The following is a 15,540-nucleotide window of genomic DNA, read 5'->3' as shown; positions in this document are numbered from 1 at the left end:
TCCCTTTTACTGACCTTATCCTGCAAACATAACCGTTAAAAAGCGAGAGTAAGGAGAGGAGCTCAGCGCTGAGAAGGGGGGCAGGGTCCAGGGGAGGGGGGGGGGCAGGGGGACCCCCCCCCCCCAAGACCCCTGGGCAGACCCCCCCAGGACCCCTGAGCAGACCCCCCCAGCAGCCCCTCCACCCTAACTGGAACCCCCCCAGGACCCCCCCAGCAGACCCCCCCCAGGACCCAGCCAGGGACGGCTCACTGCACTACAGGGATCTGTGTCCCCCGTCATGCTCCCTAAAGGGCGGGCGCTCCTTGTGTTCACCGTACAGGGACGAGGAGACGAGGAGACTAGTGGACGACTTCCTGTGGGTTCCCAGCATGCCGAGCGTCTGGGCCTCTACCTGGTGTGTGTCCTACAGACAACAGCACAGGTGGAGGTGTGGAGGACGGCAAGGAAACACCAGAATGTGGTCTGGTGACTCTCTCACACACACACACACACACACACACACACACACACGTATGTATGTGTGTGTGTGTGTGTGTGTGTGTGTGTGTGTGTGTGTGTGTATGTGTGTGTGTGTGTGACATTCATAAGTGCAGCAGGCACCCTTGGGACCCAGTGAGTGTGTTCACAGCTACTTAGAGAATTCCCATTATGGAGACAGACTTAGTATTTAATAATACCTCCAGGCACACACGAGCACACACACACGAGCACACACAACGCCCACGCACACGGAGCCCAAGAGAGGCCCAATTAAAAGGAGCAGTTTGAATTCAGTTGATTGCAATCTGCAGCCTCACCACTGGGGGCCACTATAACCCACACGCTGCACTTTAGGGATGGCCAATTATACAGAACGCTACCTGAGTTTATTTTACACTGAATAATTCAGATGGATTCGAAAGATGATAAGACAAGTATAAGGGTGAAGAATAAAGGTGAGCAATGATAGTTTATTAAATCTTCACAAGACAAACTAATCTCACAAAATGAAAATATACCGGAATCATTAAAAGCTGAATAAAGTGGGAATGCAGAAGATAAAATGTTGTATTCATGACAATTTTAACCATGAGATCTACATCTGTGTGTGTGGTTGTTTTCCTGCTGAGCGTTCCTAAACAATGCGTACAGTTGAAGCTCCTGGTTGGTTTGAATCGGAGTCTCAACCCGTCCTACGTAGGGCGTTGTGCATACAGATTCCTCATCTCTCATCAGGGCCGGCGCTGGCCGTTTCGGTGCCCTACGCGACTCGACATTAAATTTTGACCTGGACAGGACTACCGATTTGGGGGGGGGCGCCGATTGCCGGCCCGGAGTGATTGGTTATATAATTAAGAAAAAACAACGGTGGGCCTCTTCATAACTAATTTATATATTTTTGTAATTCAATAATGCAATAATTTCTTTTGTTTTTTAGACGCAGGGCACCAAGTACCCCCCCCCGGTACTCTGCGTACAGGGAGCAGCGGGACGGCATCAGGGGGAACTTGTCAATACGAGCAGAACACAAACGACTCAGAGGCCACAGTCCACATGGATTTGGATTTTATTTTCCTTTATACTTTTGGATGGACATTTCACATTGTTTTGTACAAAATCATTAGAAAACATCACTTCTCCAGTCCGCTGCTCCTCCTCCTAAGACTCCACCCCCCACACATGACCAGGAGCTTCATAGGAAGGTTCTGGAACCTTCTGGCCCCCATGACGACTGTGCGTTTCCCTCAAAGCACAGGCAAAAGAAAACTGCACTTGATGTCCCAGAATGCATCTGGGAGGTGAACCCCTTCAGGGCGGAGGGGAGGAGCTCTCTGCTCTCTCTGCTGCCGCTGTTCTCCGCCCTCATTGGCCAGCTTCCCCCACCTCACCATCACCCCCACCTGACCATCACCCCCACCTGACCGTCACCCCCACCTGACCGTCCTCCATGCAGGTTTCCTCTGCTTCTCTTCTGCTAATGCGTGACATATGATTGGTTAACAGTTGGTTATGGTCATTAAGAAAAACGATGGGCACGGTCAGCATTGACCAATGAGAATGCAGCTCCCGGGAGGGGGGGGGGATCCGTTATGAACGAGTGAAATGTATTAATGAGTTTCCTAGATGTTTTGCTAATGTACATGCTGAAGACACACACACACACACACACACACACACACACACACACACACACACACACACACACTTCTAGGGGGGAGGAGGGGGGGAGGGTTTGCCCGACCGCTCTAAAAACAAAACGCTCGTTAGGATTAAAAACAGGAGAAAAAAAACAGCGTTTATTTTAGCCAATGGGCGGGGGGAACAGCCCCTCCCTCAAATCAGTGAAACCATGGCAACAGGGCAGAGGCACTTGGACGCTCATCCGGGACGGGGAACATGTGACGCGTCTGAGAGGGGGGGGGGTCGCTCCCCACTGGGGGGGGGGGGGTCGCTCCCTGGAGGACCAGCAGCGGTTGGCACATGTACATGCAAAGCTTCAGGGTCACCTGCGCAGGCGACCCTGAGGGGGGGGGGGGGGACATGGATGTGGCAGGGGGGGGGATGGGATTACAGCCTCTTGAATGCATGGTGTTGAGATGCCCCCCCCTCCCAGGAGGGCTGTGACCGGACCCCCCCCCGTGAGTCCATGTGTTCGCGGCAGCACCAGAGGGAGCCCTCTGATTGGTGGCTGCGGCCGCCGCTCAGAGAGAGCCCTCTGATTGGTGGCTGCGGCCGCCGCTCAGTCCGTCTCCAGGATCAGCGGCGGCTGCTCGTTCTCCTCGTCCAATCGCAGGTCGTTGAGGTCGTCGTCCAGCCCCGCCCCTCCGACCGCGCCCGGCTCATCGCAGTAACCTTGGAAACCAGAGTTCAGGGTCAAGGGATGGAGACGGTACTGTGGCGGCGGGCCTTGTCCCAGGTGTGGGTGTGGTTACCTTTAGAGACCGCCCCGCTGTAGGTCTGGCACGCCAGAGGCCGGTCATGTGACCCCTGCTCCAGGATCTCATTGGATGGCTCAGTACTGCCGTCTAGACTGAAACCAGAGGGGGTGAGAACAGCGGGTCAGACCCTGATGGTAACGCCCCCCGCCAGACAGACAGACAGAGGGGGTGAGGGCAGCGGGTCAGACCCTGATGGTAACGCCCCCCGCCAGACAGACAGACAGAGGGGGTGAGGGCAGCGGGTCAGACCCTGATGGTAACGCCCCCCGCCAGACAGACAGAGGGGGTGAGGGCAGCGGGTCAGACCCTGATGGTAACGCCCCCCGCCAGACAGACAGAGGGGGTGAGGGCAGCGGGTCAGACCCTGATGGTAACGCCCCCCGCCAGACAGACAGAGGGGGTGAGGGCAGCGGGTCAGACCCTGATGGTAACGCCCCCCGCCAGACAGACAGAGGGGGTGAGGGCAGCGGGTCAGACCCTGATGGTAACGCCCCCCCGCCAGACAGACAGAGGGGGTGAGGGCAGCGGGTCAGACCCTGATGGTAACGCCCCCCACCAGACAGAGGGGGTGAGGGCAGCGGGTCAGACCCTGATGGTAACGCCCCCCGCCAGACAGACAGACAGACAGAGGGGGTGAGGGCAGCGGGTCAGACCCTGATGGTAACGCCCCCCGCCAGACAGACAGAGGGGGTGAGGGCAGCGGGTCAGACCCTGATGGTAACGCCCCCCACCAGACAGACAGACAGAGGGGGTGAGGGCAGCGGGTCAGACCCTGATGGTAACGCCCCCCGCCAGACAGACAGAGGGGGTGAGGGCAGCGGGTCAGACCCTGATGGTAACGCCCCCCGCCAGACAGAGGGGGTGAGGGCAGCGGGTCAGACCCTGATGGTAACGCCCCCCGCCAGACAGACAGACAGAGGGGGTGAGGGCAGCGGGTCAGACCCTGATGGTAACGCCCCCCGCCAGACAGAGGGGGTGAGGGCAGCGGGTCAGACCCTGATGGTAACGCCCCCCACCAGACAGACAGACAGAGGGGGTGAGGGCAGCGGGTCACTGTCTGTAGGGGTGTGTGTGTGTGTGTCTGTAGGGGTGTGTGTGTGTGTGTGTCTGTAGGGGTGTGTGTGTGTGTGTCTGTAGGGGTGTGTGTGTGTGTCTGTCTGTCTGTCTGTGTCTGTCTGTGTCTGTCTGTGTCTGTCTGTGTCTGTGTGTGTCTGTGTGTGTCTGTGTGTGTGTTACCGGTGCTGCTTCATCAGGGTGCACTCCCCCCCTTCCTGGGGGTCCAGGTTGTAGAGGTACAGGTAGGGGTGTGTGTGTGTGTCTGTGTGTGTGTTACCGGTGCTGCTTCATCAGGGTGCACTCCCCCCCTTCCTGGGGGTCCAGGTTGTAGAGGTACAGGTAGGGGTGTGTGTGTGTGTCTGTGTGTGTCTGTGTGTGTGTTACCGGTGCTGCTTCATCAGGGTGCACTCCCCCCCTTCCTGGGGGTCCAGGTTGTAGAGGTACAGGTAGGGGTGTGTGTGTGTGTCTGTGTGTGTGTTACCGGTGCTGCTTCATCAGGGTGCACTCCCCCCCTTCCTGGGGGTCCAGGTTGTAGAGGTACAGGTAGGGGTGTGTGTGTGTGTCTGTGTGTGTGTTACCGGTGCTGCTTCATCAGGGTGCACTCCCCCCCTTCCTGGGGGTCCAGGTTGTAGAGGTACAGGTAGGGGTGTGTGTGTGTGTCTGTGTGTGTGTTACCGGTGCTGCTTCATCAGGGTGCACTCCCCCCCTTCCTGGGGGTCCAGGTTGTAGAGGTAAAGGTAGCCGTCCGCCGCCGCCACCAACAGCCGCGGGATCTTCTGGATGCTACGGACACACACAGTCAGACGCACACGCACACACACACACACAGTCAGGGCTCTGGACGGCACCGCGTGTGCGTCTGTGTGCGTGTGCGTGTGCATGTGCATGTGCGTCTGTGTGTGTGTGTGTGTGTGTGTGTGTGTGTGTGTGTGTGTGTGTGTGTGTGTGTGTGTGTGTGTGTGTGTGTGTGTGTGTGTGCGCACTCACACGGCCAGGGCGCAGATGTTCTTGTGTCCGGAGAAGGGCAGCCTCACGGTGGCGAAGGCTCGGCCCTGGGTGAACATCTCCGTCACCTGGGCGGGCAGGTAGGTGGTGGAGGCCATCAGCACCTTGCCCAGGTAGCCCCCCCAGGTGGTGGGCTCCTCCGCTGGCCTGGGGGAGGGGGGGGGGGGGGGGACGCTGTTAGGATCACATTCTACTGTCTCTGTCCCAAACAAAGACGTGGTTCACAGACAATACAACGGACTGAACAACACAACACACAACAGACTGAACAACACAACGCACAACAGACTGAACAACACACAACAGACTGAACAACACAACACACACAGACTGAACAACACACAACAGACTGAACAACACAACACACAGACTGAACAACACAACAGACAACAGACTGAACACCACACACAGACTGAACAACACAACGCACAACAGACTGAACAACACAACGCACAACAGACTGAACAACACACAACAGACTGAACAACACAACACACACAGACTGAACAACACAACAGACAACAGACTGAACACCACACACAGACTGAACAACACAACACAACAGACTGAACAACACACACAGACTGAACACCACACACAGACTGAACAACACACAACAGACTGAACAACACACAACAGACTGAACAACACACAACAGACTGAACAACAGACTGAACAACACACAACAGACTGAACAACAGACTGAACAACAGACTGAACAACACACAACAGACTGAACAACACAACACAGACTGAACAACACACAACAGACTGAACAACACACAACAGACTGAACAACACTAATACAGACTGAACAACACTAATACAGACTGAACAACACTAACACAGACTGAACAACACTAATACAGACTGAACAACACTAATACAGACTGAACAACACACAACAGACTGAACAACACTAATACAGACTGAACAACACTAATACAGACTGAACAACACTAATACAGACTGAACAACACTAATACAGACTGAACAACACACATACAGACTGAACAACACACATACAGAACAACACTAATACAGACTGAACAACACAAATACAGACTGAACAACACACAACAGACTGAACAACACACAACAGACTGAACAACACAACACACAACAGACTGAACAACACAACACACAACAGACTGAACAACACACAACAGACTGAACACCACACAACAGACTGAACAACACAACGCACAACAGACTGAACAACACAACGCACAACAGACTGAACAACACACAACAGACTGAACAACACAACACACACAGACTGAACAACACAACAGACAACAGACTGAACACCACACACAGACTGAACAACACAACACAACAGACTGAACAACACACACAGACTGAACACCACACACAGACTGAACAACACACAACAGACTGAACAACACACAACAGACTGAACAACACACAACAGACTGAACAACAGACTGAACAACACACAACAGACTGAACAACAGACTGAACAACAGACTGAACAACACACAACAGACTGAACAACACAACACAGACTGAACAACACACAACAGACTGAACAACACACAACAGACTGAACAACACAACACACACAGACTGAACAACACAACAGACAACAGACTGAACACCACACACAGACTGAACAACAGACTGAACAACACACAACAGACTGAACAACAGACTGAACAACAGACTGAACAACACACAACAGACTGAACAACACAACACAGACTGAACAACGCACAACAGACTGAACAACACACAACAGACTGAACAACACAACACACACAGACTGAACAACACAACAGACAACAGACTGAACACCACACACAGACTGAACAACACAACACAACAGACTGAACAACACACACAGACTGAACACCACACACAGACTGAACAACACACAACAGACTGAACAACACACAACAGACTGAACAACACACAACAGACTGAACAACAGACTGAACAACACACAACAGACTGAACAACAGACTGAACAACAGACTGAACAACACACAACAGACTGAACAACACAACACAGACTGAACAACACACAACAGACTGAACAACACACTGAACAACACACAACAGACTGAACAACACTAATACAGACTGAACAACACTAATACAGACTGAACAACACTAACACAGACTGAACAACACTAATACAGACTGAACAACACACAACAGACTGAACAACACTAATACAGACTGAACAACACTAATACAGACTGAACAACACTAATACAGACTGAACAACACTAATACAGACTGAACAACACACATACAGACTGAACAACACACATACAGAACAACACTAATACAGACTGAACAACACAAATACAGACTGAACAACACACAACAGACTGAACAACACACAACAGACTGAACAACACAACACACAACAGACTGAACAACACAACACACAACAGACTGAACAACACACAACAGACTGAACAACACACAACAGACTGAACAACATACAACAGACTGAACAACACTAATACAGACTGAACAACACACTGAACAACACACAACAGACTGAACAACACACAACAGACTGAACAACAGACTGAACAACACACAACAGACTGAACAACACTAATACAGACTGAACAACACTAATACAGACTGAACAACACTAACACAGACTGAACAACACTAACACAGACTGAACAACACTAACACAGACTGAACAACCCACAACAGACTGAACAACACTAATACAGACTGAACAACACACAACAGACTGAACAACACACAACAGACTGAACAACACTAATACAGACTGAACAACACTAATACCGACGCTACACAACACACAACAGACTGAACAACACTAATACCGACGCTACACAACACAGTGGGTTACACGCCCCCTACAGGACGGCCCAGGGCAGAGCAGTGAGCTATCAGCTGAGATCATCTACAGCGTGGAAGGGCAGCTAACTGCTACGGCTACCAGTCCTCTAACCAGCACTAACCAGCACTATCACCCAGAGCAGCTGAAGGGTCCAGCAGGAGCCCTGCCCCACCGGGGGGCGGTACCAGCTGTATGCTAGTTATAGACTAGTTATACACCAGTTGTATGCTAGTTATAGACTAGTTATACACCAGTTGTATGCTAGTTATAGACTAGTTATACACCAGCTGTATGCTAGTTATAGACTAGTTATACACCAGCTGTATGCTAGTTATAGACTAGTTATACACCAGCTGTATGCTAGTTATAGACTAGTTATACACCAGCTGTATGCTAGTTATAGACTAGTTATACATCAGCTGTATGCTAGTTATAGACTAGTTATACACCAGCTGTATGCTAGTTATAGACTAGTTATACATCAGCTGTATACTAGTTATATACCAGCAGCTGTATACTAGTTATATACTAGCAGCTGTATACCAGTTATATACTAGCAGCTGTATACTAGTTATATACTAGCAGCTGTATACTAGTTATATACCAGCTGTATACTAGTTATATACCAGCAGCTGTATACAAGTTATATACCAGTTGTAAACTAGCTGTATACTATACCAGCTGTACACTAACTATATACTAGCTGTATACTGGCTATACTACTGGCTATACTACTAGTTGTACACTGGCTATACTACTAGCTGTATACTGGCTATACTACTGGCTGTATACTGGCTATACTACTGGCTATACTACTAGCTGTATACTGGCTATACTACTGGCTATACTACTAGCTGTATACTGGCTATACTACTGGCTATACTACTAGTTGTATACTGGCTATACTACTAGCTGTATACTGGCTATACTACTAGCTGTATACTGGCTATACTACTAGCTTTATACTGGCTCTAACCAGGTCATCCTGATGTGTTAAGGAGATCTTTACACTTACAGCAGAGCAGTAGTTAAAAAGACCCACACGGTCAGAGGGGACTTTAGCCAATGATGGCCGAGGGGCGGCGGCCTGGGCCCCTGTAGCCACGCCCCTGGCCCCTGTAGCCACGCCCCTGGCCCCTGTAGCCACGCCCCTGGCCCCTGTAGCCACGCCCCTGGCCCCTGTAGCCAAGCCCCTGGCCCCTGTAGCCAAGCCCCTGGCCCCTGTGGAAGGCCTGAAGGGTCAAAGGTTACGTACACGTATTTCTCCTTCTGCGTCTCCAGCTTGAAGATGTGGACGGTCTCAGTGTTGCTGGAGGCGGACAGGTAGAGCCCCTCCATGGAGAAGGCCAGCGAGCAGATGGTCACACACCTGGGGGGGCGCACACACACACACACACACACACACACACACACACACACACACACACAGTGAGCCTCAGGGTGTCGGCCCGTCAGAACCACCCGGGGGGCGGGGGGGGGGTCCAGGGGCCTCGTACCTTTTGACTCCTCGCCGGAACTCAAAGAGCTTCTGTCCCTCGGGGATGGAGTAGACCCGGATCACGGTGCCCTGCAGGTCAGAGGTCAGAGGTCAGCCAGGGCCAACAGTGAGGAGGTGGGGTACGGGGGTCCACAGTGAGGAGGTGGGGTACGGGGGGGGGTCCACAGTGAGGAGGTGGGGTACGGGGGGGGTCCACAGTGAGGAGGTGGGGTACGGGGGGGAGGGGGTCCACAGTGAGGAGGTGGGGTACGGGGGGGGGGGGGTCCACAGTGAGGAGGTGGGGTACGGGGGGGGGGGTCCACAGTGAGGAGGTGGGGGGGCTACCTTCTCCGAGGCAGTGGCCAGCTTGGTGCCGCTGGCGTCGAAGGCCAAGGCGGCCAGGGGGCTGTCGTGGGCCGGGATCATGTTTGCCGCACGCTGAGGGAAGAGGAGAGAGGAGAGAGGAGAGAGGAGAGAGGAGCGAGGAGAGAGGAGAAGAGAGGAGAGGAGGAGAGAGGAGCGAGGAGCGAGGAGAGGAGGAGAGAGGAGCGAGGAGCGAGGAGAGAGTCATTAATAAGAAATTAAGACCAGAAAAGTAGTATAATAGGTCCTCTATAAGGACTCTAGGGATAGAGGACCTACTACCTACCAGGTTGACGGTGTCGAACACCTGAACCTCCCCGATGGTGGCGCTGCCGGGATAGGCCAGGTAGCAGTTATCGTTGCTGATCGACAGAGCACACAGGCCTGCAAAACAACACGCGCACACACACACACACACACACACACATCAACGCCCTGGCAGAACACACGCACATGGAAACATGGGCGGGGCTCACCTGAGGGGGTGGGGGGCGGGGCTCACCTGAGGGGGTGGGGGGGCGGGGCTCACCTGAGGGGGGGGGCGGGGCTCACCTGAGGGGGTGGGCGGGGCTGACCTGAGGGGGTGGGCGGGGCTCACCTGAGGGGGTGGGCGGGTCTCACCTGAGGGGGTGGGCGGGGCTCACCTGAGGGGGTGGGCGGGGCTCACCTGAGGGGGTGGGCGGGGCTCACCTGAGGGGGTGGGCGGGGCTCACCTGAGGGGGTGGGCGGGGCTCACCTGAGGGGGTGTGCGGGGCTCACCTGAGGGGGTGGGCGGGGCTCACCTGAGGGGGTGGGCGGGGCTCACCTGAGGGGGTGTGCGGGGCTCACCTGAGGGGGTGGGCGGGGCTCACCTGAGGGGTTGGGGGGGGTCTCTCTGATGGTGTGCAGGACCTTCATGTCTCGGATGTTGTGGATGTAGAGGGACTCCTCCAGGCAGACGATCAGCCGCTGCACGGTTCAAGAGGTTACACAAGTGGTCATGTGACAACACACTCAGGAGATAGACCCCCCTAGACCATCAGCATAGACCCCCCCCCTAGACCATCAGCATATACCCCCCTAGACCTTCAGCATAGACCCCCCCTAGACCATCAGCATAGACTTAGACCCCCCCCTAGACCATCAGCATAGACCCCCCCCTAGACCATCAGCATAGACCCCCCTAGACCATCAGCATAGACCCCCCCCCCTAGACCATCAGCATAGACCCCCCTAGACTATCAGCATAGACCCCCCCCCCTAGACCATCAGCATAGACCCCCCCCCCTAGACCATCAGCATAGACCCCCCCCCTAGACCATCAGCATCGACCCCCCCTAGACCATCAGCATAGACCCCCCCCCCTAGACCATCAGCATAGACCCCCCCCCCTAGACCTTCAGCATAGCCCCCCCCCCTAGACCATCAGCATAGATCCCCCCCCCCTAGACCATCAGCATAGACCCCCCCCTAGACCATCAGCATAGACCCCCCCCCCTAGACCATCAGCATAGATCCCCCCCCCCCTAGACCCTAGACCATCAGCATAGACCCCCCCCCCCCCTAGACCATCATCATAGACCCCCCCCCCTAGACCCTAGACCATCAGCATAGACCCCCCGCCCACCTGTCGGTTGAGCTTGACGGCCAGGATGGTGTTGGAGTAGGAGTAGTTGCAGATCTCGGTGCCCTTCTTGAAGTGACACACTTTGAGCTTCCTGGGCGCCTTCAGGCTCACGATGGCCACCAGGCTGCTGGAGAAGAGCCGCTCCACGATACACACGTCCTCTGTGTCCGCTACACGCACACGCACACGCACACGCACACACACACAGTTGTGTTGTTGTGCTGTATTAGCGCCCTGCGTCCGTTCTCTCAGACGATTCATTGATTTATCAGAGGAAACCATTTGTTACAGTTGCTCCGCTCAGGCCAGAGATAAACATCAAAATAAGTAGCACCCTCCAGGGCCCCCATCCTCCAGGGCCCCCACCCTCCAGGGCCCCCACCCTCCAGGGCCCCCAGCCTCCTGGGCCCCCACCCTGCTGGGCCCCCAGCCTCCTGGGCCCCCACCCTGCTGGGCCCCCAGCCTCCAGGGCCCCCAGACTCCAGGGCCCCCGGCCTCCACCCTCCAGGGCCCCCAGCCTCCAGGGCCCCCACCCTCCAGGGCCCCCACCCTCCTGGGCCCCCAGCCCCCAGCCTCCAGGGCCCCCACCCTCCAGGGCCCCCACCCTCCAGGGCCCCCAGCCCCCACCCACCTGGGCCCCCACCCTCCAGGGCCCCCAGCCTCCAGGGCCCCCACCCTCCAGGGCCCCCACCCTCCTGGGCCCCCAGCCTCCAGGGCCCCCACCCTCCAGGGCCCCCACCCTCCAGGGCCCCCAGCCCCCACCCACCTGGGCCCCCACCCTCCAGGGCCCCCACCCTCCAGGGCCCCCAGCCCCCACCCACCTGGGCCCCCACCCACCTGGGCCCCCACCCTCCAGGGCCCCCACCCTCCAGGGCCCCCAGCCTCCTGGGCCCCCACCCTGCTGGGCCCCCAGCCTCCAGGGCCCCCAGACTCCAGGGCCCCCGGCCCCCACCCTCCAGGGCCCCCACCCTCCACCCTCTGAGTCATTCTTAACATGCAGGGTAGATTTGAGCGATTGGGAAACTTCCAACCAACCGTCCAGCATCGCTGTGCACGAAGAGACGCCACCTGCTACACGGAGCGCCGGGTGTGAGCGGGCGGCTTCATCATTACTCAGTGATTCTGTGTAATCTTAACAGCAGACGGCCCTAATACTGCCCATCAAATGTTTGGAGAAAGGTCACCAAAAGAGTTGTACCGGACAACTTGCTTAAGTTCTGCATAGCGGCGTAGATACCGAGGGAGAACCTTGATGCATTGTTTTGTTTATATTGACTTTATTAATATTTCAGAACGTCCATTGCACTAATGCTGCATTGATTGTGTCTTCAGTTGGAGAATAGGCAACAAAGTCTCAGCTCTATGATGCATAGATCTATAGTTCTAGGGTCTCTACGGACTATAGTCAACATCTGGCACTGGCTCCGGGTCAAAACTGAGTTCATACAACAGACGAAAAAAATACGGACACACAGGGGATACAGTGCGGGTATTTTGTAGGATACTTACTACACTCATAGATTTGCTCCAGTTTGTCCACAGATGACAGAGAGAAAAACTTGTATCCTGATTTCGTGCCAACAGCCAAGGACCTAAAGAAAGCAAACATACACTGATGTTATCTGGCACGAAATGTGCGAAACAACACAATACAAACAAGTACTAAAAAAACGATCACTCGGTTCATCTCAATAAGTACATTTACATTGAGTTGTAATAACGGTTTCATAATGACAGCCATTGTCATCAACCAGCGCTTTGTCAGCTGTGATCGAGCCACAAAATAGAGCTTCCGTCAGCGGACACACGGGAGACGTCCGGCGTCACACGGTCCGCCTCATCACAAACACACACACGGTCCGCCTCATCACAAACACACACGGTCCGCCTCATCACAAACACACACACGGTCCGCCTCATCACAAACACACACGGTCCTCCTCATCTCAAACACTCAGAGAGTCGCACACTAATAGTGCAATCACAAAATGAGCGTCTCCTAGAAACGTGTCGTAGAGGAGCTGACGCACGCCTACCTTTCAGGCTTTAAGGGGATATATAAGGAGGTATTGCTATCCTACAGTCGTGTTTAACCACCTCTTTGTCCGTCGGTTCCCCTTTTCTAGTTCACCCACTAGCTGAAATATGTGTGCTAAAGCGGCTGGGTCTGAGCACACTAGAGCCTGTAGCCACCGCTAGCTCCGCAGCTAGCCATGATACACCCGGACCGCACAACAGTCCGCCTCACGGCGCCCAACGGGCTTCATGTGCGGCGGACGTCATTATCAAACCAAGGGCTCTCATCATCAAGCACTTCGCGTCAAACCTGTCAAACACACACAACTGGGTGGTGGACGTGCTACCGACGGGCCGATGAACCCCTGCCTGGTCCAAGGGCCCCTGCCTTGTCCCTGGCCCACCTGCCTGGTCCCTGGCCCACCTGCCTGGTCCCCGGCCCCCCTGCTGGTCTCTGGTCCCTCGCCTGGTCCCCGGCCCCCATGCCTTGTCCCTGGTCCCCGGTCCCCCGCCTGGTCCCCGGGCCCCTGCCTGTTCTCCGGCCCGTCCTTACGTGTTGTCCTGGTTAAAGTTGGCGAACAGGAGCTGGCTTCCGCCAGCATCCCCGCTTTGACTGGCCAGGTTCATGAGCCCGGCACCATCTATATCTAACGCTCCGGAGGAAGAGCCGCTGTGGAGGCCGGAGATGTGCTGTGGGCAGAGAGGTTCACGTCGCCATTGCCTTGTCTTCTCGCCTTGTCCTGCCGCTGATTGTTGTTGTTTTTTACAGACGCTGTTGCGCTTCCTCTACGCGCATGCTCATTCTTTTTTTTTTGACGCGTGGCGTATCTTAAACGGCCAGACACGCAATAAATGAAGACCCAAAAAATCAATAAAAACAATATCAAAAATAAACAAACGACGCTACCACACCTCGTCCAAAATGTTTAGTTAATCTTGCCGGATCAAAACCGTAATATAATGTAACAGTGACCAAACCCTTTTTTTTTAACAGATCTGGTTCTGAAGTAAATATCCCATTCATTTTCTCCTTTAACTTTTCGTACAATTGTTATATAAAGAGTTTTAAGCCTGGAACCAAGCCAGTCATCCGTAAAGGTAGTCATGACCATAAAAAAATATTCGGGCAAAAGTTATTTGGAAAACGTAAGTGAAGGCAAAAGTACAAGACTATACATTATTTTTGTTACTGAGTGAAGGAACTCCTCCTCATGTATTCAACCAATTAGTTAAGCGCGTTTCTTGAATCTTATAACCTTTGTCACTGTTAATACAGTTGTTTCATATAGTCTGTGTGTGTGTGTGTGTGTGTGTGTGTGTGTGTGTGTGTGTGTGTGTGTGTGTGTGTGTGTGTGTGTGTGTGTGTGTGTGTGTGCGTGCGTGCGTGCGTGTGTGTATGTATAGTGTTTCCTATAGCGTATAGCGTTGTCATCGACACTTCCTTCGTTGCTGACTGCAGTCACCGCGCAATAACAATACTCGTATTTAATACATGTGAATTCAATCTCGTATTCCAGTTACGTATTCATTCAACATTATGTATTCCTAGCTTTTATACTACCAACATTACTAAAAAGCCCTGCTTGTCTTGTGCCATATCATATATTTGTACTTTTATTTATTTTTCATGTATTCTATATCAACTGCTTTTCAACATGTTGAACTAATGTCCTCTATAGCTTTTACATCCACTCTCCAACTTTCCATTAATCCAAATCTCTCTGCTCCACTTCACCGCTTTTCTCGAAGGGGAAGATAACAGCATCGAAAGAGTTGAAAAACATTATATGTCGGGGCATTTGTAGATTTTCAGTTATACCGATGGGCAGATTGTCGGTCTTGCCCACGTGAGCGTGACGTCACATACGAGGAGGGTAGTCTTTCTCATTTTATTTTCTCTACAGCCTTTAAAGATGAACTGAACTGAAATTTGAAGTTTAGTTAATATAACAGATGTATTGTCTGCCTTCTCATTGGTACAATAACTAAAAAGGGCTGAACTTGCTAAAAGGGATTAAATTGTACGGTGAAAGGGGTGAAAGTGTTACAGGGTGCTGATTGACTGCGCGCAAATACAAATACAAATACAAAAAAAAAAATCTCTTCATGGGCGCAGCCATTTTGTTGAGAGCATCATCACTGCTCTCGGTCTACTCTCAGATTTTTGAAAGATGAAGACAAAAAGGGGGCGTGCCTCCGAGAAATGCCGCAAGAAAGCTGGGAGATCTTCGACTTTCGA

The 15,540-nt window shown here is 53.3% G+C and overlaps 1 protein-coding gene across 1 annotated transcript; it reads right to left on the bottom strand.

Moving 5' to 3' along the window:
- Window positions 1-2,520: 2,520 nt before the first annotated feature.
- Window positions 2,521-14,106, bottom strand: wipi2 (WD repeat domain, phosphoinositide interacting 2). The gene is made up of 12 exons (XM_056584952.1): window positions 13,855-14,106; window positions 12,795-12,877; window positions 11,286-11,455; window positions 10,531-10,627; window positions 9,966-10,063; window positions 9,662-9,754; window positions 9,336-9,406; window positions 9,095-9,208; window positions 4,965-5,129; window positions 4,653-4,760; window positions 2,916-3,013; window positions 2,521-2,835 (listed from the first exon to the last, which is right to left on the bottom strand). The coding sequence occupies exons 1-12, from the start codon at window positions 13,926-13,928 to the stop codon at window positions 2,723-2,725; spliced, it is 1,284 nt and encodes a 427-aa protein (XP_056440927.1). The 5' UTR covers window positions 13,929-14,106; the 3' UTR covers window positions 2,521-2,722.
- Between the last annotated feature and the right edge of the window lie 1,434 nt (window positions 14,107-15,540).

The sequence above is a fragment of the Gadus chalcogrammus genome, unplaced genomic scaffold (assembly GCF_026213295.1).
Source record: "Gadus chalcogrammus isolate NIFS_2021 unplaced genomic scaffold, NIFS_Gcha_1.0 GACHA040, whole genome shotgun sequence".
In the NCBI taxonomy this organism is placed as follows: domain Eukaryota; kingdom Metazoa; phylum Chordata; class Actinopteri; order Gadiformes; family Gadidae; genus Gadus; species Gadus chalcogrammus.
This window is presented reverse-complemented; position numbering and strand designations above follow the sequence as displayed.

Coding starts and splice junctions, on each gene's coding strand:
- wipi2 (XM_056584952.1), bottom strand. CDS start 13,928: ATGAACCTGGCCAGTCAAAGCGGGGATGCTGGCGGAAGCCAGCTCCTG. Junction 9,209..9,335: donor TTCCGGCGAGGAGTCAAAAG/GTACGAGGCCCC, acceptor GCGCCCCCCCAG/GTGTGTGACCATCTGCTCGC. Junction 4,761..4,964: donor AACATCTGCGCCCTGGCCGT/GTGAGTGCGCAC, acceptor GTGTGTCCGTAG/CATCCAGAAGATCCCGCGGC.